General features: G+C 38.4%; 1 protein-coding gene across 1 annotated transcript in view; it reads right to left on the bottom strand.

The window, feature by feature from the left end:
• Nucleotides 1–25,050, bottom strand: part of ELL2 (elongation factor for RNA polymerase II 2) — a 77,206-nt gene that overhangs the window by 14,368 nt on the left and 37,788 nt on the right. Inside the window, exons 3-7 of the mRNA XM_050795411.1 lie at nt 20,413–20,534; nt 14,810–14,973; nt 7,498–7,757; nt 1,531–1,655; nt 1,265–1,352 (exon numbers count right to left, since the gene is read on the bottom strand). Of these exons, the coding sequence (XP_050651368.1) occupies nt 1,265–1,352; nt 1,531–1,655; nt 7,498–7,757; nt 14,810–14,973; nt 20,413–20,534 (759 nt within the window). The remainder of the gene's footprint in view (nt 1–1,264; nt 1,353–1,530; nt 1,656–7,497; nt 7,758–14,809; nt 14,974–20,412; nt 20,535–25,050) is intronic.

The following is a 25,050-nucleotide window of genomic DNA, read 5'->3' as shown; positions in this document are numbered from 1 at the left end:
CTATCACTGTTGAAATGCTATTTAATTTTTTTAACCCTTACATATCTCTTTACCAGATTGGAAGATAAGTCTTAATAATTGGTCCATTAAAATTAGGTGGAAGTATTTTTTTAAAACAATCAAGGTAATAGTAGCCTAATCTGTCAACAACAATAATAGTATTTAAGTTAAAAAGGAAATTTAGATAGTTGAAAACTACAAAATATAAATTCACATTTATGCTTAAATATAATGCTGTGGCTTGTATTCTGGCTTGAAAGAAAATAATGGTTAATCAACTCATTATTTTGTTTTCAATTTAACACCGTTTATTTGGCACCCAGCAAATAATCTGATCAGAGTAGAAGCAGTTTCATAATAGTTGGCATTAAAAATGAGACTTCCACAGACATTGTATATATGCAAGGACAGACTTGCTTTTTTTCCTTTTTCTTTTTTGTTCTCCCTCTGTTCCTCAAAATAAGTTTCTAATATTTTTTTGATCTGTGAACGGCCGTTTGCCCAGGGCATGCTTAGTGTTCTCCACACATCTGTGGGCTTCTCACTAATTCTTGGGAGTAGGGTCCGGAGAGAGAGAGGGAGGACACTGTGTCAGCAGTACTGGGGTCGGGAGATCCGTCCCACTGTCTGTTAAAAGCACCCAGAACACTGAGAGAGTTCTGAGCCTGGCCAGTCAGCTGAGAAGCAGGCAGGCTTCACTGTAGTACTGCCTAGGACCTCTCACCTTTTTCTAGGATGAGCTGAATTTCTTGGGGAAAACTCTAAACTGGAGAAGAATCTGATTGGGAGTACTCTAATAAGGATCCAGTGGAAAAGAAAACATGGAAACATGCCATCATTTTTGTTTATTTGTTGATTGTAAATCCAATTTCCCACAAAAACATTCTTCTGGAACATGTTGACAGACAAAATTAAATATCTTCAATTTTCCATATAATCTGATAATTGTATGGGACTGGGTAAGTCTTCTAGTTAGTGACCAAATTGGAAAGTAGATAATCTTACAACAAAACGTAAACTTTAAAAATGGAAAGCAAGGTAGACATTAAGTACTCGGACAAGCAGTGCTGTGTAGTGGAGACAGTTCTGGGCTGGAAGCCAAGACCTAAATTCTAGGCTAAGCTCAGCCATAACCAGCTGGCTTTGGGCAAGCAAGCTGTCCAGCTTCTCTGGGTCTCATTTCCCTCACTTATACATCAGAGGACCTGATTAGAGGCCCCTAATGTCTATGTTAGGTCTATAATTCTATAAGTTTATGAAATACCTGAGGAGAAGATACAGTGTCTCTACTAGAACACACAGGAGATTCTGAACGGCTGGTGCCTGCAGCATTCTGAGATGGATTTAGTTTTCTGTAAAAGACACACATGTTACGTGTTACGGAGATGATTTAAAAATGTTCATGATGGAAAGCTTGCCTTGCTTCTCTTTCACACCTTAACACTGAAATAACAATGACTAAAATAATCACTTATTTCCATAATTTTTAAAGAAACATTTTTTTTAAAAGCAAGAAAAAAAAGAATTCACCTAGAGAGCACTGACTCCAATGACCGTCTGTCTATTTCATTGTATCCAGGCCAGTCTCTCTGAAGCTCTTTAAAAACATAATCCTTTAAGGTATATGAGAGGTCCTTAGGATTCAGATTGGCTACCTAGTATGAGGTATAAAAACAGAGCATTAGGTATTTTTACTATCATCTCCTAACCTAAAACAGGCAACCTTTAGGATTTACACTGAAAATAATTACATCAATTGGCCCCAAAGGGACTGCTAGTTTTGTATTACATGCCAGATCTCAATAAATGCCATTAATTTCATTTTGGGAATTAAAGCTTTATATACACGGCTTAATGTTTTTTTCCCTGAATGGCCATTGTATTTTTAATATTTCTAATCAAATAATAAGCCCATATTAGGAAAAAAGTGAAGATTTAAAAAAAATCAATTATTTTTGTCAAAGGAATCCAAAACAGTTGTACAGTAGTCCCCTCCTTATCTTCAAAGGATACATTCCAACACCTCCAGTGGATGCCTTAGAACTCCCATGGTAATGAACCCTATATATACTGTTTTTTTCTTATACATACATACCTGATAGTTTAATTTATAAATTAGGCACAGTAAGAGATTAACAACAATAACTATTAATAAAATAGAGCAATTATGCCAACATGCTGGCAACACTACTCTTGTGCTTTGGGGCCATTACTAAGTAAAACAAGGATTACTCGAACACAAGCACTGTGATATTACAACAGTTGATTTGAAAACAGAGATGGCTAGTGACTAATGCGGGACATACAGAGGGTTATCAGATCCACTGCCATAGTATTGCAGTGCACGTGTCCAGGTAACCCTTACTGTACTTAATAATGGCCCAAGATGGCTACTAAGTGACTAATGAGTGGGTAGCATCTACAGTGTAAAGCTGAACAAAGAGATGATTCACATTCTGGGCAGGACAGAGCAGGACAATGTGAGGTCTCATCACGTTTCTCAGAACAGTGCGCAACTTAAAAGTTAACAAAATATTTACTTCTGAAATTTTACTTTTAATATTTTTGGATCATGGTTGACCATAGGTAACTGGAACCCCAGAAAGCGAAACCATAGATAAGGACTACTGTATTACCAACATCCTTATTTACTTCTGGGCATTGAGTCCATTACTCTTGAGTCACAATAAAAATCCTTGATCACCTGTATTTTTTTTTTTTTTTTTTTTTGAGACGGAGTCTCACGCTGTTGCCCAGGCTGGAGTGCAGTGGCGCGATCTCGGCTCACTGCAAGCTCCGCCTCCCAGGTTCCCGCCATTCTCCTGCCTCAGCCTCCTGAGTAGCTGGGACTACAGGCGCCCGCCACCGCGCCCGGCTAATTTTTTGTATTTTTAGTAGAGACGGGGTTTCACTGTGGTCTCGATCTCCTGACCTTGGATCACTTGTATTAAGTAGAAACCAAACAGTGACCAAATGTTGGGTTATAAACTTTCCTTTCAATCATCAACAAAACACTGTCTTCATAAATAGTATCAATTCTGATAACCTTGTCTGTCTTTGGATAACCACACTTGCTCCTTATATCTGCCAGTTCTCCTGAAGAACCACTTACTCAAAGTCCTTGAAATTCCCCAAACCAATAAATGAAAACATATGCCTAGAGAACCCCCAAATTACTGTTATTAGTCAGCCAGTTTATTCCAAAGTGTAATCTTTTCTCATCCCTTAACTGCAATTCCTAGAGTGTCGGGGCTTAGCCATTAACTAACTACACAAACATATGGGTTCATGTGTCAAACCAAACAAAAGTAATTTTTAAGGCTAGGAGAAAATTACTCTTGCTTATCACTTCCTACTGGAATAGATCATTCTTTCTGTGTCTTTTAAAAGTACTATCAAATATGATAGTTTATGCTTCTCACAGCTTAGCTGAATACTATTCTAACAATGTTGCTATAAAGGAGAAAATAGATTTATCCTAAAATTCAAATTTGCAAATAAGTTAATATAGGATACAATCAGATTTCTTGAGGTGGAATAAACACAATCCATTAATTTTCTTTTTCTTTCTTCTCTTTTTTATTTTTTGAGACAAGGTCTCACTCTGTCACCCAGGCTGGAGTCCAGTGGCAGGAACACGGCTTACTGCAGCCTTGACTTCTTGGGTTCAGGTAATAATCCCACCTCAGCCTCCTGAGTAGCTGGGACTACAGGTGGACACCGCTACGCCTGGCTAGTTTTTGTATTTTGTATTTTTTGTAGAGATGGGGTTTCACCATATTGTGTAGGCTGGTCTCAAACTCCTAGGCTCAAGCAATCCTCCCTTGGCCTCCTAAAGTGCTGGGATTATAGGTGTGAGCCACTACGCCCCGCTGGCAATGCTTCCATTTTCTTTTACCCTCATCTCTACACACATTAACACCCCTACCGCCACAGCAATCGGTTTTCTAGGTTTTTGTAGTAGGACATTCTCCTGGTTTCCTCCTCTCTTAGGACCCTTTTTTTTTTTTTCCCCCTGAGACAGAGTCTTGCTCTGTCACCCAGGCTGGAGTGCAGTGGCATGATCGCAGCTCACTGCAACCTCTGCCTCCCGGGTTCAGGCAATTCTCCTGCCTCAGCCTCCTAAGTAGCTGGGATTACAGGCACCCACCATCATGCCCAGCTAATTTTTGTATTTTTAGTAGAGACAGAGTTTCATCATGTATTTCACCATGTTGGCCAGGCTGGTCTCAAATTCCCGACTTCGTGATCTGCCCACCTCGGCCTCCTAGAGTGCTGGGATTACAGGGGTGAGCCACGGCGCCTGGCCTAGGACCTTTGTTTTTTAAGTCTGTTTCTCAATCCTCTATATGTTGAAATGCTGAAGTGCTCAGTGCCTGTTTTCTGCTCTGTTTTCCTCATTCTCTTCATTTCCTCCTAAGATGATTTCATTAAGTTTGAAGACTTTCAATACCCGATATATATACTGCTAATTTCTAAATTTATAACTCTAGCCCCAACTATCCTCTGACAACCACACTCTTACATATAACTATCTATAGACATCTATCTCCACTTGGATATAGACATCTTGGATAGACATCTTCCAAATGGAGTCTATGTAAGACAGAATTCCTGATCCTCTTCTCCCCCTTAAACCTACTTCTTTTCTATCCCTCCCCATCTCAGTCAATGGCACAATATCCATTCAGTTGCTCAGTCAAAAACCTAGCTATAATCACAGATTCTGTTCTTCCCCTCATTGTCTCCCTACACCCAACCATTAGCGAGCCTTACTACAAAATATTAGGCTCTTTAAGTAGTCTCTCTCCTCTACTCCTGCCCCTCCAAGCCATTCTTGCCATGGAAGTCTGAGTGATCTTATTAAACTTATAAATCAGATGACATCATATCTTGTGAGTTCCCATCTTACTCAAAATAAAACCTAAGCTTCTTGACCATGGCCTAAAAATATTCTCTGGGATTTAACCTCTGCCTCCCTCTTCCATCTGCTCTGGCCTTCTCTGTCTTGAGCCCACCTACAAGTGCTGACTCATCTTCTTGTCTTTCACACAGCATTTCAGTTAAAATATGGCCATCTGAGAAAAGGTTCCTTGATCTCTCCACTTAAAGTAGATGATCCCTTTCCCAGCTCCTTTCAACTCCTCACTGGTCCTGAAACTGTCTCATGAATAAGCTCCATGAGGACAGGATTTCTGTTGGGGTCACTTTGAGATTCCAGCATTTAAAACAGTGTCTGGTACACTGTAGATACTTAATAAGTTGAATTGAATGAATGAATGTTGAGCTTGAACCAAATATCCAAATGTCAAGCTGGAAACATTATTCAACTTTATCTAGTTTCTGATTGTTAAAATTTAGTTTTTTCATAAAAAGTCATTCTAAGAAAAAAAGGTTTTATTAATACATAACCAGTTTAATAATAAACAGCAATAAACAAATTTCCTGGTGGATGTTAAGCACTTTTAAATTTAGGTACAAATTTTACTGGGAGCCAACATCTTAGTTTATTTTAAAAACCTATTACTTTGATGAGTTAATAATGTCCACAGGGTTCTACAAACTACTGTGTTAGTAATAGGTAAGCAAATTTATCTCTACTGGCACAGGCAAAGCCTGATTATTTTAGGTAACTTGTTTCCCAACTAGTTTGTCTGGGACAGAATAACCAATTTTGGGATGATTTGTGTATCTTGCTGCTCTTTTTCTTTTTCTCTGGTGCCTACTTTTGGTCAGTTTTATTAGAGCAAAGTCATGTTATTTTTCTTGTTAGCTGCTAGCAATGTTCAGGAAAGGGAATTTAGGTATAATCAGTTTTTGTCAAAGTTCTGAAATGCCTGATATCTTCCTTGTGAGTTTAAATTAGATCGTGCACGTGAAATGCCTAGCACTGTGCCTGGCACATAGTATATGCTCAAAAAGTGGTAGACGTTGTTAGCCTTTCTATCTGTGTTTTCACTAGGCTAGTGGTTTCAGCTCATATATTAGAATCATTAGGGCCATATACAATATGAGCGCCTAGGCCCCACCTTCAGATACTTGGCTTTTGTTGGTCTCAGGCGGAGTTCAGGCACTGGCATGTTCTAAAAGCTACCCAAGGGGATTCTAACATGTTACCAGGATGAGATGATGCTCTAGATTCTATCAAATGATCAACACTAGTAACTCTCATGCCTCACTTGCTTGGGGGTAAATATCTACACTTTCAGATATATACATACACACACACACATATACACCTATATAGATATCTATATGTATACATATAATCACATAACTACTGCCATGTATCAATAGTAGTCTATGTGTGAATTGCCTCTGCAGTCATTTGGCCTCTCCATTATCAAACCGAGGTAATTCACAACCGTTCGGGAGATGCAGTTACCAAATGTTTTGTGATTTGTAACCTGACTCTCACTGCTTCTCCAAATATCAAACTGAACACACACACCCTCATTCTCATTTATTCTCTCCTTTCTTTTGAGCTTGTAAAACTGCTATGTTACATATGGATTTAAATTATTTCCAAAAAGTGCTAAAGGACTTAATAAAGATCCTTAAGATTGATTGAGATACCTTGGGACTGGTTAACCTGAATTGGAGACAATGGTTTTACCCTTTCATAACATTTAGTATTATGTTGTGAATGTAAGAGATAATGGATTGAAATAAAGACTTGAAAGTGTTACTCTGTGAATAACAGATCAAAGCCTGTAGGTTTTTTTTTTTTTTTTTTTTTAAATGATGAAATTCAGAATAACTTCTTTGGAAATGTTATTTCTTTAGAAAAAATAAAAAAGATGGACCACCCTTTATGGTGGATCTGAATGCTCATAAACATTTATGACAGATGGATAGAAGGAAGGAAGAAAAAATATATAGGAGGTTACAGTCTAACAAACCACTGACTTTAAAAAACAATGGCCCACTTTTTTACATGTAAGCTTGTGATAAGGCACGGGATCACTGTTAACACATTACAATTTCGCTTCTTTTATGCAGACAAGCGACTGATCTTGGTACACTCAGTGGCAGAAAAAGACAGAATAATAAGGGCAGCACCAAGTATGTGGGGCAAGATACATTTTAAACTATTTACTAGGCAAAAATGTTCTGTCTTATACCAATCAAAGGCCAACAGAATACATTACACAATTTCACCGACAATAACCAATACAAATTAAGGCAATACTTTAGTGTATTCAGGACTAAAAACAGATAACAAACATTTCTTACTTTCTTCTTAATGGAATTTGAGAACAAAATTTGTTGGTCCCAAATAAAGACAATGCTCACATTTCAACTAGTTTTTAATTAAGTGCTTAAAATAAGATGATTTAACTTAATATTCACGAGTTGTATTTCACATGCCACTGATCAAAATAATCCTAAAATTTCTCTATCTCAATAATAATGATAATAATGACAACAACTTTTTTTAAATGAACATTTTAACAAGAAGGTAAGCAGGAAGGACCTTTCTCCAGCTGTCCTCACCTGTTGCAGAATTGCTCCCAGAGAGTTCTTGTCTTTTTGATTGACACCATCTTTCTGGAGTCTAGCAAGTAGCTCGGGTTTCTTGTAGGCCTTCAGGGCCAGTAAGTGAATCACCCTGTCCCTGTATGGCCTCTGAGAGACGCTGCTGCTGCTGTGTGTCTTTCGAATTGTATTTGCAGGGTTCATGGGGGTTGACCTTTTCCTCTCAGGAACTGTATCTGAAACAGCTTGAGGTGCTTTCCGAATTTGCACTCTTTTCCCTAAAGTCCAGTGGAAATGACATTGTTACACATTTGTGGGTTACAATATGAGCATCTCAGTTTCCACAATTCTGATTTAGGTATCTCTTCATTTCTAGAGGAAATAATAATAAAGGCCACTTTATTTCAATCTTTAAGAAGGCATGCAAACAGAAAGCATTTTAAATAAATGGCCTAAAATTTGAATTAGAAATCATTTTAATAAAATCATTTCTTGGAAATAATATGTATTATGCATGTATTTTGGTGATTTCCCTACAGAAAGATAATAACTAGTAACACAAACTGTAACCACAGACTTGATAACTTCTATCTTAAATAAATATATGCCATTTCTGAAAAGCAAACTATAATACAGTGAACATGGTAAAATGTCAGAAATACCTGTCAGACCTCTCTAAGAACACATTCTTGGCTGAGCATTATGTTAGTAATTTCACACGTTCAGAAGTCACAAAGAGGCGGGGAGGTCAACATCATGAGGCATCCATTAGTGATACTCTTTTTTTTTTTTACAGGCCACGACAAGTTTTAGGATTCATAAAACAAAACTATGAACCAACCAGCCAACCAATCTCAGAGGGCACAAACAAATCTCTCCTCTGCAGTGCTGAGACTACACATGTGAGTTAGAGAAACGGAAAATGGTACAAAGGAGGCCTTCACACCATTCTCACATGGGCCAGTGCTGTTCATGTGGTTAACCCATTTGCTGTTTAGACTGAACACTGACACTTGGCAAGTGGCTACTTCTAGAACATATGTGGGCTGAGGTGAACTGAGTATTATGTGTATGTGTGAAGCTATCCAGACATGCCTGGTCACTGACAATCCCAGTAACCATTCCTTGCTGAAGGGACAAAAAGTAGCATGAAACTGTGTGAGATTCTCATTTTATGATTTTACAGGTGGAATCTTTTAGCTTGTTTAGGACACACCAAGCCCCAACTCTATGCCCTCTGGTTAAAGAAGGGGAAGAATTTGTAATGACATACAATGTGGACAACTGAATTAGGAACAAGACTAACAACTAGAAATAATGGGTGGGTAAAAGCAGCTCCTATAAGCTGTGGTCCGGGGTGAAAACAGCTCACTGGGGCAGGAGCTTTACTGAGTAGTAATTCTGTCCACGCTGGGCTCCCCAGGCCTGGTCTGAAGGCCTGTGTGTTTTCATTCCCTCCCACCTCCAGTAAGGGAAAAAAGATGAATGCTCTCAAACTGAAGCCTTTATTGGCTGGTATGTTTCTTTACTATCTGTTCAAAACCAATTGCAAATATCAAACTGTTACACTACTAAGGAACTCAGCATTAAGGGGACACTGCCTAATGATAAGAAAAACTTAAGTTATAATTAGAGTTTTAGAGAGAGATTTAGATTGGGGTTTCTGTATTTTTCTTAAATTAGAGACAGCTGGATCAACGTCAGCTGGATACTTATGCACCAATTTTGTGGGGGACACTGTGCTAAGAGCTGCATACATATTATCTCATTAGGTCTCACAATAACCTGAAAAGGCAGGTATCATCCCCTTTCACAGATGAGAAAACTGAGGCTTTTAATGGGATATGCTCAAAGGGTAAAGTCCTCACTTAGCATTTGGGAGGTTCTGTGATTTGATTAATACCTAATTTTCCTGCCTGTAAGTCTTTGTGGGAAAGGTTTTATGAACAAATGCCTAATGTTTGCTGTTGCTTTGTGTTAGGCTATAAGCTCTATGAGGGCAGGGCAGTGGCTGCTTTGTCCACTAGCATACCTTGAAACAGTATTTGATGACTAAATGAATGACAGCAAGAGAGCAAGTAAGCAGAGGAGCAGGAATCAACACAGTCCATATTTCCCCACATTGCCAGGCTGCCAGAGTGTGAATACACACTGAAATTTCTAATGTGGCATGGGGAAACCATGTAATCCAGCATTTCCCAGTTGCAACAGGGTTAACAAATATTATTTCCTATTAAAATTTTAAGGAATACTATTTTTTAAAAATAGAGTCAAGGTCACAAGTTTAGAAAATGCTATAAATTCCACACTCCCTCCCCCTTAACAAGTTTTGCAAAAAAGAAGTTTGTTTAACTCTTCTCCAAACCAAGCTAACTGAGAAGCCCTTCTTTCTGTCTGGGAAGGGGGATGGGCAGAGAATTTTTTGGTTTGTTAGCTAAGCTACACACACTAGGACTGGTCATTTAGGATGAATTCAAGTGGCAAGGCAAATAAAAATAAAAAGAGAAAAAAGTAACTACTTTTTCAGGTGCCCTACCTCCTCTGTACCTCTGATTCACCTCTGATCCTTGTCTCAGGAGATCTCCAAGGTCTACTGGGTTTATGCCCATGCTTCCCCAAAGCAGGTATGGAGAAAACAAATCAGGGAGGCTAACTTTGCCCTTAAAAGGGATGTAAGTATGATGTTTGGCAAGAAAGTAAGAGCCTGATCGAGAGAAGACAGAACTGGAGTCTTACCTGGGGCCCATTGCTAGACTGTCATCTCCCCATGAATCCCCTACCCCCAAAACACTCACTTTGTCCTTTACCTCATTTTCTTTTAGACAGCTAGTTAGGGGTACCTCATATTTCATTCAAATACTTGAAATAACAACTCAGCCACACTGGACCACTGAATGACACTCAAAGATCACTTGTTCACTACCTCCCTATCTCTTCTGTGCCTGTTCAACAAGGAAGGAATCCTCTGGTTTAAGGAAAGACAGGCTACAGATGAAGAAAACATCAGTGATAAAGGTACTTACAGAATTGAAATACTAAAAGAAAAAATGAAAAAGTAAAGCAAGAAAATGTCAGGTTCAAAGTGGGCAGAAGAAAGGATTTATTTTTTATATTTATCTCAGAAAAAGCCATTTTAATAAAACCTATGGGAGAACCTAATTCTCTTTCCAGACCCAAATGCTAATCAATTCCCTGGGCTCTTTATATAAATAGTAGCAGTGGCTCCGGCAGGGTTGGGTAATCTGGGACTACAACTAAATTGTTGTTTCATAACAAGGAGTCCAATTCTAGCTTCTTCATTTAATAAAGATGGCAAAAGTATTTACCCCTCAGTCTAATGGCTCTGAGTAAACTGTCTGAAAGGAAGATGTTAAAACGTCCATCACAAAGAGAGAAGGGACTGCAGCCACCTTCTGCAGTTGTTTTTCCATTCTGTGGAACCTGACCAGAAGCCCTGGCAATACAGACCCAAGGCTTTAAAAACATCTGCAGGCTCATGACAATGACATGACTCTGTCATGGTTAACTACATAATCCACTGCAAGGGAAATCTCCACCACTTGGCATTTGTGACTACTTTTTCAAAAAGTTTACTACCAAAATATATATACCGAACATTCACAAAATGTTAGCACTATAAAGGACCTTAGATCTTGTCTAGTTCAAATACCCACCTTTTTTTTTTTTGTAATATTGAGAAAAGTAAGATGTTAAATGATTTGTCTGTCTGTCATCAAAAATAAGGAGGTTTGTTCACAAAGGGTAGAAATTGAAAAAAATAATGAGGGTGGGCTGGAAGTTGGAAAAATTGGAAACAGAATCCTAGAAATTAGACTGGTTATTTTGTATACCTAAATAAGTATTAGTACATATAAAAATTCATAATTTAAGAGACTTTCAGAATTTAGGCAGAAGTCAGTGAGCAGACTTAAAATATTGGTGAACTAGAAGCAGTGGTGATTAGTGATTTTTTTTTTAACAAACGAGAGGAATTATAACAATACAACATAGTTTACCACTGATATAAATGTCATGACTACAAGTAAAAATATTACTGGAAGATAATGTTTTCTAGGTTAAAGCCTTTCCTGCTCCTCTCTAGGCAAATAGGTTTTGGTTTCTTCTGCCCACAAGAGGGTTGCAGAAACTCATATTCCTGGGTGATTAGGCCAGGTGACACCTAGGAACACAGTCTTCACTGCCTCGAACTGGCCTTCCTCCCTAGTCTAGCTGTCAGCTGGCATCATGCTACCACCATGCCACAGTGGGGTCAGCATTATTCTCATTGGTCTTCTACCCAGGCCTACATTGTTGAAAGAAACTTTGTCATGCAGGTACCTCTAAGCTGGCATAGGTGAAATTTTGGTGTCATTTTATGTGATATAGTCTATTATTAATTAAAGGGGTATATCTTACTGTCTTAAGAAAAGCACAGAACTTGTTAATGAGATCATACTCATATAATTTGCTATTTGCTGATACCAACAATTTGGTATGTAAAATACAGAGAGAATCATAACATTCTTCATGGGGTGATTATGAGATTCCAATGAGTAACTACATGTGAGTGCTAACCAGTGCCTTGCGCACAGCAAGCACTCAGTAAGTGCTGGGTTTTATTAGTATTGAAGGGTGATTGATATTTTAAAGAAATGAATGAATCAGACAGTTTTGAGACACCAAAAGAGGCAGGAAGATACAGACTGAGCTGCTTGGAAGGAAAACAATACATGGGAAAGGGCTAGCAATGGATAAGGTTAAAAGAAAAAGATCAAAACATGACCTAACAAAATACAGTAAAAAAAATCAAAACAGACAACAAAAAAGCCAATTAGGATACTTGAATCCATTGCTCCCCTTTATTCAGAAATGATCACATTTGTTTTTTTGTTTTTTTTTTTTTGAGACGGAGTCTCGCTCTATCGCCAGGTTGGTGTGCAGGGGCACGATCTCAGCTCACTGTAACCTCCGCCTCCTGGATTCAAGCGATACTCCTGCCTCAGCCTCCCACTTAGCTGAGATTACAGGTGCACGCCATCATACCCAGTTAATTTATTTTTGTATTTTTAGTAGAGACAGGGTTTCACCATGTTGGCCAGGATGGTCTCGATCTCTTGACCTCGCGATCCGCCCGCTTTGGCCTCCCAAAGTGCTGAGATTACAGGTGTGAGGCATCGCACCCAGCCTTGCTCAGACTTTTAAGAGTAGTGTGGCTAGTTTTGAACTCTGAGGTGAAGAATTGGAGGCAGTCCAGAGGAGAGCAATACAATAATTAAAGGGTTGGGATACAGGCCATACTAAGAAAAGATAAAAGGAGCTGGGGTTATTTGACCTAGAGAATAAAAGGCTGAGGAGGTTAATGACAAGATTTATGACCACATAAGAACACTGCTGTGATGGTGAGTGGCTAGGACACTGAGGACAAAGCAAAGAGGAAAAGGCCTACAGAGTGTCCGGATTGGCAGAGATGGCCACAGGCCTCTGCAGGGAGGAGGAAGGTGTATAGAGGGAGGCCAGCTCTTCTTAGGAGAGGGGAGGTGTAATTTGGTTCACATGTAAACTCTGATAACCTCAAATTTCCTGTGGTCACCTCCAAAATATATGTAAATTATTTGTAGTACCTAAAAGAAACCTTGCAAGTTCTAAAATTCCCAGTAACATTAGGAAGTATGTGGACTGTGGGATTTTGGGTGTTGAAGTCTGTTGTGTAAAGCTATAAACAAACTGTACCTGACTCTTTGAAAACAAACAAAAACACATGAACACAGACGACACCCAAGGACCATTCAATGGAAAAGTGCAGTCATCATCACTGATTTTCAAGCTTTGGAATAAATCAAGGGGAGGGTTTTTTGTTTTTTTCAGCTAGTTATATTGGGAAGGAAAAAATTGTTTTGATGGTTTCACTCTACTATTGCTTTCTCAAACACAACAATTTGCCTCAGTGTTTATAAAATGGTGGTACTAGGTGGTTTCCATCTTGGAAAACAATATTTTCCAAGCAACAGGGGTAGATCATTCATAGTTTGTGCTTAAATGTAAGTGTGGTAGATCTTGTGTGTTCTAAAAAACAAATTGAGATTTAGTCTACTAGCCCAGAAAATTAATTAAGTTACTTTTGAGGATGAAGGAGAAAGAAAGGAGGCTGGAAGTTGCTACCTCACTCAGCAGGAGAGAGAAGGTGAAAAGTCTCATTGCTAGTAACTTACTGAGCAGGGAACTAGGCCCCATGGGTACAGATATCTGGGGAGGGGATGAATTGTTGTTAAACCAAACTAAATGTATCTAAGCTAAGCACCAAGCCCCAGGAGCACTGGCTTTGTTTCAAGGAAGTACTTATTAAAGACACTACAGGAGCTTCTCAAAGCTGAATGTACTGTAGCTGGATCAGTAATGGGAAAACACAGAAGTAGAATGAAGTCAAACCTTGGAAAGATGCTAGCTAAGGGACCTGGTTCTTCAAGAGACTTTTTGTGAGCGTTTCAGTTTCCAAATTAATATCCTTTCATCATTTACTATAGAGTGACTTGTGTTATTAAATTGACCAAGGACTCAAAGAGCTCCTCCTCACTCTTGATAATTCTATTACTGTTAATAGTCACCATGAATTGACTCCTTAAGGTTTGTTCAGGTCACTGCTCATAAAGGAGAGATTCATCTTGCAAGTCTGGTCTCACTTCCCTTCAATCTGATAGACACCTGAGTGAGCTAATGATAAAAATGATGGGGGTTGGATAGGGTCTTAATTAATGGATAGATGAGGATGAGGATCACAACTGAGGAACCAAAGAGACATCACTCTAATGCTCTCTTGTAATGCTTTGCTATAAGCACATTTTATATTTTTGTAATGAAAAATCCTTGTTGTACAAAGATGCTCTGAAAATGTAAGCAAAGTCTACAACAATGAGATTATCAACCCATAAATTCTACTAACAGATTTTACCATAAAAATAGCCCTACAAAAAGGCAAAACAAGAACCATAGTATCCATCACTGAAATTACATCATCTAGTGACAAAGAAAATACAACGGTACCACGATTGCAACTTCACGCAGTAATGTGACCAGAACCCAGTACTATAAAATAATAGTAAGTAGCCAACAGAAGATTCAGGATTTAGGAAAGTCACAGAACTTTAAAATATGCTCTTCAATTTACCGGCAGTCTGAAGAGTACAAATAACTTTGTTTTCCTCACCATGTTATCCAAAATGTTCTGAAAACTAGCTTCTGTGTTTTCATTAAGTTAATATTACTGGTATTTACCTATGGTGATCTTGAATTATTCCAATCAATCAGCAAGAGGAAGAAAGGTATCTATACAAACCTACATATGGTCCACCGGGTTTGATAACTTTTGTGCTTCGGTTGCGGGATTCCTCCTCTGCCTGGGTCATTCTTTCTCGTGTCATCTGATACGAGTCGTTTGTTGCACACACTGTAATTTTATCTTGTATAAATCCCAGGCAATTGAGCTGGGAGGCTCCAGAGCTGTCAAGTAAGTCAGTGGCTTTGTTAGACATGACCTTCGTTTTGTACAATAAAGACAAACAAGAATTATATAATCCTAAAATCAGCAGCCCAAATAAGTTTGCAATCCTAAAATAACTAATATTAATTTTTAAATGCAAATGTTATTTAAAATACCTAAGATCCTCCTCTTCACATCACTTTTTTTCATATTCTTTATATAATGGATGAAGTGAGCTCTCAGAGACCAAATCCATAAAATTTTGAAAAAGAAAAAAAATCAGTATTTGGAGCAAGACCAGAGTTCCGATGGACATTGTAGTTCTATACTGTTAACTATTTTAAAGAATTATCTAACACTGATATGAGGAAAGTTAAAAAGTTTACTTTTAGTAAAGCCACAATATACGTGCTTTGGACTGATTAGTTGAAATGGACTCACCACACAGTCTTTATTTTAAATAGGGTATTTTAAGGCTAAAATACTGACAAACATTAAAGCTTACTTTAATATTATTAGTTCAAAAAGTTCCTAAAAATTTGCAGAATTTGCATTTACTTTGTTAAATCTCTATAGCAAATGTTGAAGAAAACACAGGGCAAATGATTTTTATAGTAATTTTTTTTTTTCAGTCGGGGCACGGTGGCTCACGCCTGTAATCCCAACACTTTGGGAGGCCAAGGCAGGTGGATTGCTTGAGTTCAGGAGTTTGAGACCAGCCTGGGCAACATGGAGAAACCCTATCTCTACAAAAACTAGCTGGGCATGGTAGCGTGTCCCTGAAGTTCCAGCTATTCAGGAGACTGAAGTGGGAGAGTCTCTTGACCCCAGGAGGTGAAGGCTGCAGTGAGCTGAGATGGCGCCACTGCACTCCAGCCTGGGCAACAGAATAAGACCCCATCTCAAAAAAAAAAAAAAAAAAAGGAAAAAACTTTTATTGAAATAATCATGAATATTAACATGGACCTAGAAGATGGCTCTGTTTCAAAATAACATGCTAATATTAAGGGGATCATAGTCACAGTCATAACTGGTATTTTATAAAGAAATTGCTATGGCCTGAAAACAAACTGGAATATAAAACTAATGAAAGTGACACTACAGCTCTGATCATCTATTTCCAAACTTAATTATAAGTAACTGTGTTATAATACAAAGAAATAAGGGTTGATAATTTTTTTTTTTTTTTTTTGAGACAGTCTCACTCTGTTGCCAGGCTGGAGTGCAGTGGTGCAATCTTGGCTCACTGCAACCTCTGCCTCCCGGGTTTAAGTGATTCTCCTGCCTCAGCCTCCCAAGTAGCTGGGACTACAGGCGCATGCCACCATGCCCAGCAAATTTTTGTTTTTTTAGTAGAGATGGGGTTTCACCATGTTGGCCAGGATGGTCTTGATCTCTTGACCTCGTGAACACTCGCCTTGGTCTACCAAAGTGCTGGTATTACAGGCATGAGCCACTGCACCTGGCTGATAAAATTTTTATAAATTGCTAATAACTGTCTTTACAAATGGTATTTAAAAAAAAAACAAACCAGTTAATTCATCTCATAAATATTCATTGGGCAGGGACTGCATGCCTAGCAATGTGTGAGGCATAGAGGCCGTGACAGGAACTAACAGTTGTGGTCCCTCCTTCAAGGGTGACAAGGATGGGCAAACTGGAAATCACAACACAGTGTGACAAATTCCAGGGAGCAGAGGACTCCCAGAAAGGTAATCTCACCTGGACTTCACAGAGAAAGTGATGCCTGAGGTGATCTAGAAAGATGACTGGGTAAGGGGGAAGAAGAATGAAAATGTTCCGGGAGGACAACTAATCTGTGCAGGCCTAGGAAGAGCAGAAAGAAGGTTTTCAAATTGTCCAAAGGACACTGGGAAGGACAATTAGAGCTGAGGCTGAAGAGGGAATGAGAAATATATCACAAAGGGCTCTGAGGGTCATGTGTTACAGGTTTTGGACCTTATTCAAAGGATAACGAGAGGCTGAAATCAGGGGAGAGAACATAACTCATCTGTATTGCAGAAAGCTCAATCTGGATGGAGGATAGATTGAGAGGAAGGGGGACACCAGAAGGAAAGCAGAGAGGCTAGTTGGGATGCTACTGAAGGATTACAGGCAAGAAGTGATGGTGTGAACCAGAATAGGGCAGTGAGAATGTATAGTAGTACACAGCTTCTAGAGATAGTGAGGAGGTGGAAGTGACAAAAGTTGGTCAGTAGTTAGCCACGGTCAGAGACAGGTGGGGAAAAAAAGTTAAAGATCATGCCCAGGTTACTAAGTATATGGAAGCTGCTATGTACTGAAACACTGAACACAAGATGATGGACAGGTTGGGAGATAGGCCTGGGACAAAGAAATTAAGTTCAGTGTTGGAGATGGAGACTTTGAAGGAATGAGGAGAGAACGGGTCTCAGGAGGGAAGCAACTGTGAAGAACACTAGTTTTAAGCAAAACGAAGAAAAGAAGACCACATGAGACTGAAAAGTCACAGCTATAGAGGTAGGAAGGAAACTAGAAGAGTACTATGTAATGTAAGCCACTGGAACAGACGCTTTAAGCAGGAGAGAGTGGTCAACAGTGTGCAACACTGGCATCAAGTCCAGAATAATAAGGAACCAATAACGCATCCACTGGATTTTGGGGGCAGGGAGGTCACAGCTCCCCTGGGGAAGCAGTTTCAGTGGAATGGTGGGCACTGAAGCCAGACTTTGGGTTAAGAAGTGAATGTAAGAGAGGTTGTTTTTGTTTTTTTATTTTCTTTTTCAATAAGATAGATTTGAGCATGTTTGCATGCCAAAGAGGGGAAAAAAACCACTGAGAGAGGAATGCTGAGAGAGGAGAAGGTCATCCTCAGAGGAAGTGGGAGAGAGCAGGGAGAGTGGGAGAAAATGACTGCAATAGAGTGAAGGTCTGGTGGCAGAAAGTTTGTATTTCAACATCTCTTCCTATTATTTACTGAGTAATTTACATAGTGAGAATAAGCTGAAGATACTGCCACTCATGCAAAGTCAGAAAACAGATCTTTATGCAAAACAAATGGAGCTAAACCCTGTAGGCAAGAAGGTACTCTCTAGAATTATTCACTCATCCCTTCTGAACCGAGTTACCCTGAAAGTTTAAATGTTTTAGACAAATGTATATAAATGTTCCCCTAGTCTTTCTCTAGCCTAGCTCACCGTTTCCTTCGCTTAAGTGTGAATTATTATACACTATAGGTCCCAGACTACATATTTTTCACTAAGCCTGAAAATGGGTAGATTTAAGGAATTTTTGAAAGGCAATTTTGACTGTGAGATTGATTTCATTTTACATATGAGAAAAGTGAGAATCAAGGAAGTTTAAAAATATAGATAAGAAGACTAATTTGTATTTGTTGAACATTTATTTACTGAGCATCTGTTTTTACCCTTTTATCTCCAGGTTGAGTCAATAAGCATGTATTTTGAGCTCAGTCAGCAGTGTGAAACTAGAAAAAGGGCGTAAGAAAGCCTCTGACCTTGAAAAGCATGTGCTGTGGTCACAGAGAAAAGATCCATAAGGAAAATGGAAATCAAATTGAATGGAAAAGGTGGAGCCAGATTATGGACAGGTCAGCCTGCCAGGCTGCGAAGTGAAAACCTAAGAACAAAAGCCAGTGCTTTTGTTTTCCTAGTGGCAGACTTCAATTTATACCCTTATCACTCATTTTATAAAGCACCTTGGATTAAACAGAGGGGATACATTTGCCCCAATATTCTCACAATAAGTGTTTCTATTCTCTTACTGCATCATATATAGTTTTGTAAGTAACCTTAAATCCTTTTCCAAACAAGGAAGGTAGAAATAACCACACAGGGTATTTATAATATAACAGTAAAGCCATATTACTTACGATGATATGAATGGTTTTGAAGAGAGAATTAAGCTCCTTAATAAAATTCCTAAGTGGACACTGTTCAATTTGTTATCAAAATGTGCTCACTATAATAAAACAACAATCTAGAGACAAGCACCACAATTAAAAATTAGTGTACCATGTAGTGTATAAACAATACTGGGGTGGGAGTTAGAAGAACTCAGTTCTCATTTTGCCTAGCCAGCTATGTAACTCTGGATTAGTTACCTGTGAAATGAAGGGATTGACTCACATAATCACTAAGGACCCTTATACTTGGTGATTCTATAATCATAGTGCTGATCAATAGAACATTTTGCAAGAGTGAAAATGTTATATAACTGTGCTGTCCACTATGATAGCCACATGTAGCTACTGAGACCATAAAATGTGGTTAGTCTGAATGTGTAATGACATTTTAAATTTTCTTTAATTTTTTATCAGGTGAAATGTAAATAGCCAATGTGGCCAGTGGCCACCACAGTGGACAGCACAGAAAAGTCTATATAATCTACAATATAGCAATTTATGCCAAAACCTTTAAGTCTGAAGGTGGGTAATTTTCAGAAAGCAAATTGAATATATACTTGGGGAAAATGACAGATTAACAAAAAGTTACTTAGTCACCTTAAATGGGAGGATAAATGTAAAACTCTGTCATTGTCTTATTTTGTATCTCTGCTTTCTGTACCTGCTGGAAACATAACTTTCCTTCTTCTTTTCCTCCACATTAAGCAAGTACTTCCACAGTTTCAAGTACTGCACAGATAAATCGCAGAGATATGCTGGCCTAGGATACTTGGGGCTAATGTCAAAGCCTTACATGATGAGGAAATAAGAGAGACCCTAACCTCCCTTGTCTTATATCCAGGGGCAGAACAAACTCCTTCTGCTCAAGGGCCTTTTTAATCAGAAACAACCAAAGCAATGAAGAGTGAAACAAGTGGCTTATTGTTTACAGAGGATCTAAGTAGATAAGCGTTCCATGGTACCCTAGGGTGTGTACATTCTTCTCTTCCTTCCTCCTTTTTTTTTTTTTTTTTTTTTTTTTTTTTTTTTTTTTTTAAGAAGAAGAGACTGCTTTACTGGGTTAATTTCTAGTTTCCATGCAGCTGTAGAATAAAGATGTTTAAAAATCTACCTTCTACCTTAGAACATGGCTTGAACAGGGAAGAAGGAAGAGAAGCATGCAAGATGGATATTTTTAACTTCTTTACTCTGGAGTGTGAGCCTCAAATATGCTATAAGATTCTTCCTTAAATTCAATGAATTAAATGTTTCTTAAAAAATCCTCAAATTGCCTTTAGTTTTTAAAAACTGCATTTTTCATAGGTAAAAAATATCTTCTATACCTTAAAAGCCCCATTAGACCAAAAATCTTTGAACTGTTGTGATTATATCCCCATTACAAATGAAATTTCTATTATACAGTAGGTGCTTAATATTTTTCAGATAAATAAATGAGCTCTGTAATTCAATTTAATACATATTTATGGATGACTATTATGTACTTTATTGTTTAATTTTCTAAAACCATCTTAAATAAAAAAATTTTCCCCTTTGGTGTACCTTGAAAAGCACCTACCTGGAGAATGTTTGCTGGATGCAGTCAAAGCTGCCCTGAGGGTTGTCTTTGCCCACATTTGACAAATAGAAGTTAAAGTTATGAACTTCATTGAGGGGATCATTTTTGGGAATTTTGACAAGCTAAAATGGGGGGAAAAGAGAGAAATGCCTCAAATTATAAATTTGCCATAGAAAAGTCTTAAGACTGACTTACTGGTTTTTCTAGTGAAAATATTTTAGACCGAAGCCCTTTTGATATATACATCCTCACGGCATTTAAATGACCAAACAATTCAAGGAATCTGGCAAACGTGCCTATAACTCACCAGATTCTTATTTCCATTTTCTACCTTTAAGTGTCAGTAATCACTTCTGCTCAATAGTTTCTGTTAGTTTATAAGAGGAACCCTTTTCATTTCAAAGTAGCAAATGGTTACAGTTCCTATGAAAGAGTTATTAGTGAATTTGTAAAAAGCTCTTCCTCTTTTGAGCTATACAAGTTTTGTCTGGCTTACATGACCCCCTTCTAAATAGCTTATATATATTGAAGCAGTCTCTGAGATAGAGTCCATATCCGAGTCTTTGGCTCCTTTAAGAAAAAAACACATTTCATTTTAATTCCTGCTTCTTGGAGTAGTATTTTTGAACAAGAGTAACAGCATAAGGTTAATGCCATAATTATATTCACAGGTAAAAACTGCTGCCCTAAGATTCCATTATACATCCTCATGTTTACAGAAACAGGGTCTGTAGCCTACAGAGATGATTCTGTAGGTCACTCCCAGGCTGAGCCCCAGGCAACACTGTGGAAGAGGCAGATGTATTTTCTTTTTTGTTGTTTTTTAATTTTTAATTTTTATTTATTTATTTATTTTTGAGATAGAGTCTCGCTCTGTTGCCCAGATTGGACTGCAGTGGCATGATCTTGGCTCACTGCAACCTCCTCCTCCTGGGGTTCAAGCAATTCCCTGCAACCTCTGCCTCCTGGGTTCAAGCAATTCTCTGCCTCAGCCTCCTGAGTAGCTGGTATTACAGATGCCTGCCACCATGCCCGGCTAATTTTTTTCCATTTTTAGTAGAGACGGGGTTTCACCACAGGCAGATGTATTTTCTACATTCTTGTTCAAGGGCTGGCTTCCCTACTAGATGGGAAGTCCCAGGAGCAAAGGGACAGAGTTGTTAAAGACCACTGAGGTCCTGCATCGGCCACATTGCCTGATACACAGTAGGGGCTCAAAAAAGGTGTGTACAATTTGGAATCTTCTGTCCTTCAACTGCTCCACTCTTCCTAGTGTCTGAAACCTTTCCTCCTTTGGGTCAGCATGCTGTTAGGTGATATTAAAAAAAAAAAAAAAAGGATTAGTTGGCAAGAATGTGAAATACGACTTCAGCTCCCAAACATACAGTCTTAGTAATTTAGTGACAAGTAGGGAAGGGAAAAGTGTTTTATAATCCTCATTCTCCAAAAAATCTGTCCTTTCCATTATAAGCTGAAGACTCAGCGCTAACTTGCTGCTTAGTGTGTATGCACACACACTCATGAATGTGCACAGGCATGGGCACAGGCATATATGATTCCTGCCCTTGCTCTGCCCTGCAAGACAACCTGCAACCTCTGACTTGCTCAATCTAAAAGTCTCCCAAACCTTGACCTACAGGAAAGAAGTGCAGCCACCAACTCCTGCCCTCCCTTCCTCCCAACCCTGGAAAAAAGGTAAAAAGAAAGAAAGGTAAGAAGGGAGACAATTTGTAGTATCTGGTACATAGTAGCCATATAATATTTGTTGAAGGAATAAATGAACAAGAAGAAATAAGTCAAAGAAAAATGTTTTTTTCAAAGGAGATTGAGACAACTTGTGTAGAGCTTTAAAAGGTCAAATTTCACCAAAGATACTATAGATAGGTAATACTCCATAGAGCCTCCATCATCCATGAATTTAAACTATCTTTGACTCCCTATTTTAAATAAGAGCCAACTCCTGGCACAAGTTTCTGTGTTTTTACCTATTTTATAAATATCTTTTGAGGGCAATAACGTTACTCTTTAATTCCCAAAAGCTTCCCCGGTTCTAAAGTGCCGTAACTTTGTGAACAAGTCTTAATTTACTCTGTAGGTAGGTACTTATCAGGCTGTCTTATTGGGTGTGCACACTCAGCACCTAGTTGGCATACATATATTGGCAACTTCTTAATCCTATAGCAGTAGAGGTAAGCAGGAGCCAAAGGAATGCTTGCGTCAGGCACAAGAGAACATAAGTCTACCTGTATACTGGTAGAACAGTATTCACTAATGCCTGCTTTTGTTTTTCTGGGAAGAGCAGGGTTCTGCTGACAGAGAAGGGATATGCCTAGATAGGTAAGAAAGGTGTGGACACCTGAATGAAATCCCCTCCCTAGGCATGACTCATTTAACTTCCATCTTTTCCTCTACCCCTTCATCTAGATCTGTATAACCTGGTTGGAGAAATTTTTAAAGTGGTTTCTAACCATATGGTTTTAAAAACCATAAAGAGGTTTCATCTCCATATGATATTTCATCTTCCTATGAGGCTCCAGCTTCCGTTTAGACCTAAAGTTTACCCTACTGCATAGCTCAGGTTTGGGAATATAGTAGTACTTCCATACCTATCAGAGAACGGAAGACCATCCCATCTGGGAGACTCTAAATTGCATTTTTTTTTTTTTTTGAGACATAATCTCTCTCTGTTGCCCAGGCTGGAGTGCAGTGGCACCATCTCGGCTCACTGCAAGCTCCGCCTCCCGGGTTCACACCATGCTCCTGCCTCAGCCTCCCAAGCAGCTGGGATTACAGGCGCCGGCACCACGCCCGGCTAATCTTTTGTATTTTTAGTAGAGACAGAGTTTCACTGTGTTAGCCAGGATGGTCTCGATCTCCTGACCTCGTGATCCGCCTGCCTCGGCCTCCCAAAGTGCTGGTATTACAGGCATAAGCCACTGCGACCGGACTAAATTGCATTTTTAAAAGGTTGAATCGTACAGTTTTTTTCGCCCTATTTTTCAAGAGTGATTAGAGTCTGTACTCAAATTCTGCAAATGGGCAGTGTTCTTTTAGTGAAAACTTTTAACTTAATGGCTGGAGTCCTTTAGTTCGAATGTCCACTAAACAGTGTTACAGAAAGCTCTTAACAAACCTTTGGGTTACTTAAATGTAGCTTTTTCCTGTCTCATCCTCCAAACCATCTGATCTTAACTTCTTAAGTAACATTTATGCTTTTTAAGGTAAAATAATTATCTTTCTATGCATTTTTTTCTCTTAAACCATTATAGTCTGGCCTGATGGTAGACACAGAAGACTTTCATATTTTTGTTTTTTAAAAGTCTCTTCAGTAGGAAAAAAGCTACAGATTTAAAAAATATGATCATGACCAGAATAGAATCAGCTTAAAAAGAAACAAAGTTTTTAAAAAATCATAATCCATGCTATGTACTCACCAAAGTGTTTTGAAACTTGTGTTACACATAGATATTAGAACAGTGGTTCTTAACAAGGGGCAATTTTGTCCCCCAGAGGACATCTGGTCTGGGAGGGTGCTACAGGCATGCAGTGGGAGGCCAGAGATACTGCCAAACACCCTGCACTGCACAGGACATTCCCTCCAATTACGCAGTACAAAATATCAATACGGCCAAGGCTGAGAAATTTTGGATTATAAACAGAAATAGGTCATCCCCTTAGAAAAGAAGTCACAGGCTGGGTGTGGTGACTCACACTTGTTATCCCAGCACTTTGGGAGGCTGAGGTGGGAGGATCACTTGAACCTGGGAGTTTGAGACCAGCCCAGGCAACATAGTGAGACCCTATCTCTATAAAAATAAAAATAAAGTGGAAAAAAAAGAAGTCAGAATTCTGACTTCACTGGTTTCTGAAAATCAATGAATAAGTGGAGAGAAATGGCATATATAAAGAAATATATAAATATATTTATCCCAAATATATATTTAAATAAATATATTTACCCTAAATATATTTATTTAGGGTACCCTAAAATAAATACCCATTTTATTTCAAATGAAAGGATCTATTTTAACTTATTTTAAATACTTATTCTAGTTTTATAATTTCCAATCAGGAGGAACTGAAAAGCAAAGATAAGCAGCACACATGGGCCATATTTAAAGAATATTTAGCTATAGAAAGAATGTGAAGATTAAGTTCCTATTGCAAATAAACTTCTGCACATTCTTCTAAGTACCACGAAGCCAGCAAATAAACAAATGGCTTAATGGGCATTATTTAAAAATACTTTTATTGTAACACCTACTCTGGTTATTTTTTTTTAAAGAAGGTCTTAAAAATATAACTTATTATGAACAAACTCAAAATAAGAAAAGATGATTTGAAGATAATGAAAGTGAATCTTGGTAGAATGACACTCTCTGAGAATTCTGTTCCCCTATTAAGTTCTAAAAGCCTCTGGCAATAACAAGTAGAAAAAAGTAGCGTAGTTTTCAGCTTAAATACAGAGTAATTTATCCACAGAGTGCTTTCAATCCCTACCATTTTTCCTTGTTCTTACCATATGCCACACACAATTAAGATTCTCAGACTGCTAAAGATCAGTAACAAACCACCCCTATCCTCGCCTCTGATAGCAGAACTTCTCAATAGTCTCTCGTACCCATGTGTAACGCTATG

This window comes from Macaca thibetana, chromosome 6, assembly GCF_024542745.1.
Source record: "Macaca thibetana thibetana isolate TM-01 chromosome 6, ASM2454274v1, whole genome shotgun sequence".
Lineage (NCBI taxonomy): Eukaryota > Metazoa > Chordata > Mammalia > Primates > Cercopithecidae > Macaca > Macaca thibetana.
This window is presented reverse-complemented; position numbering and strand designations above follow the sequence as displayed.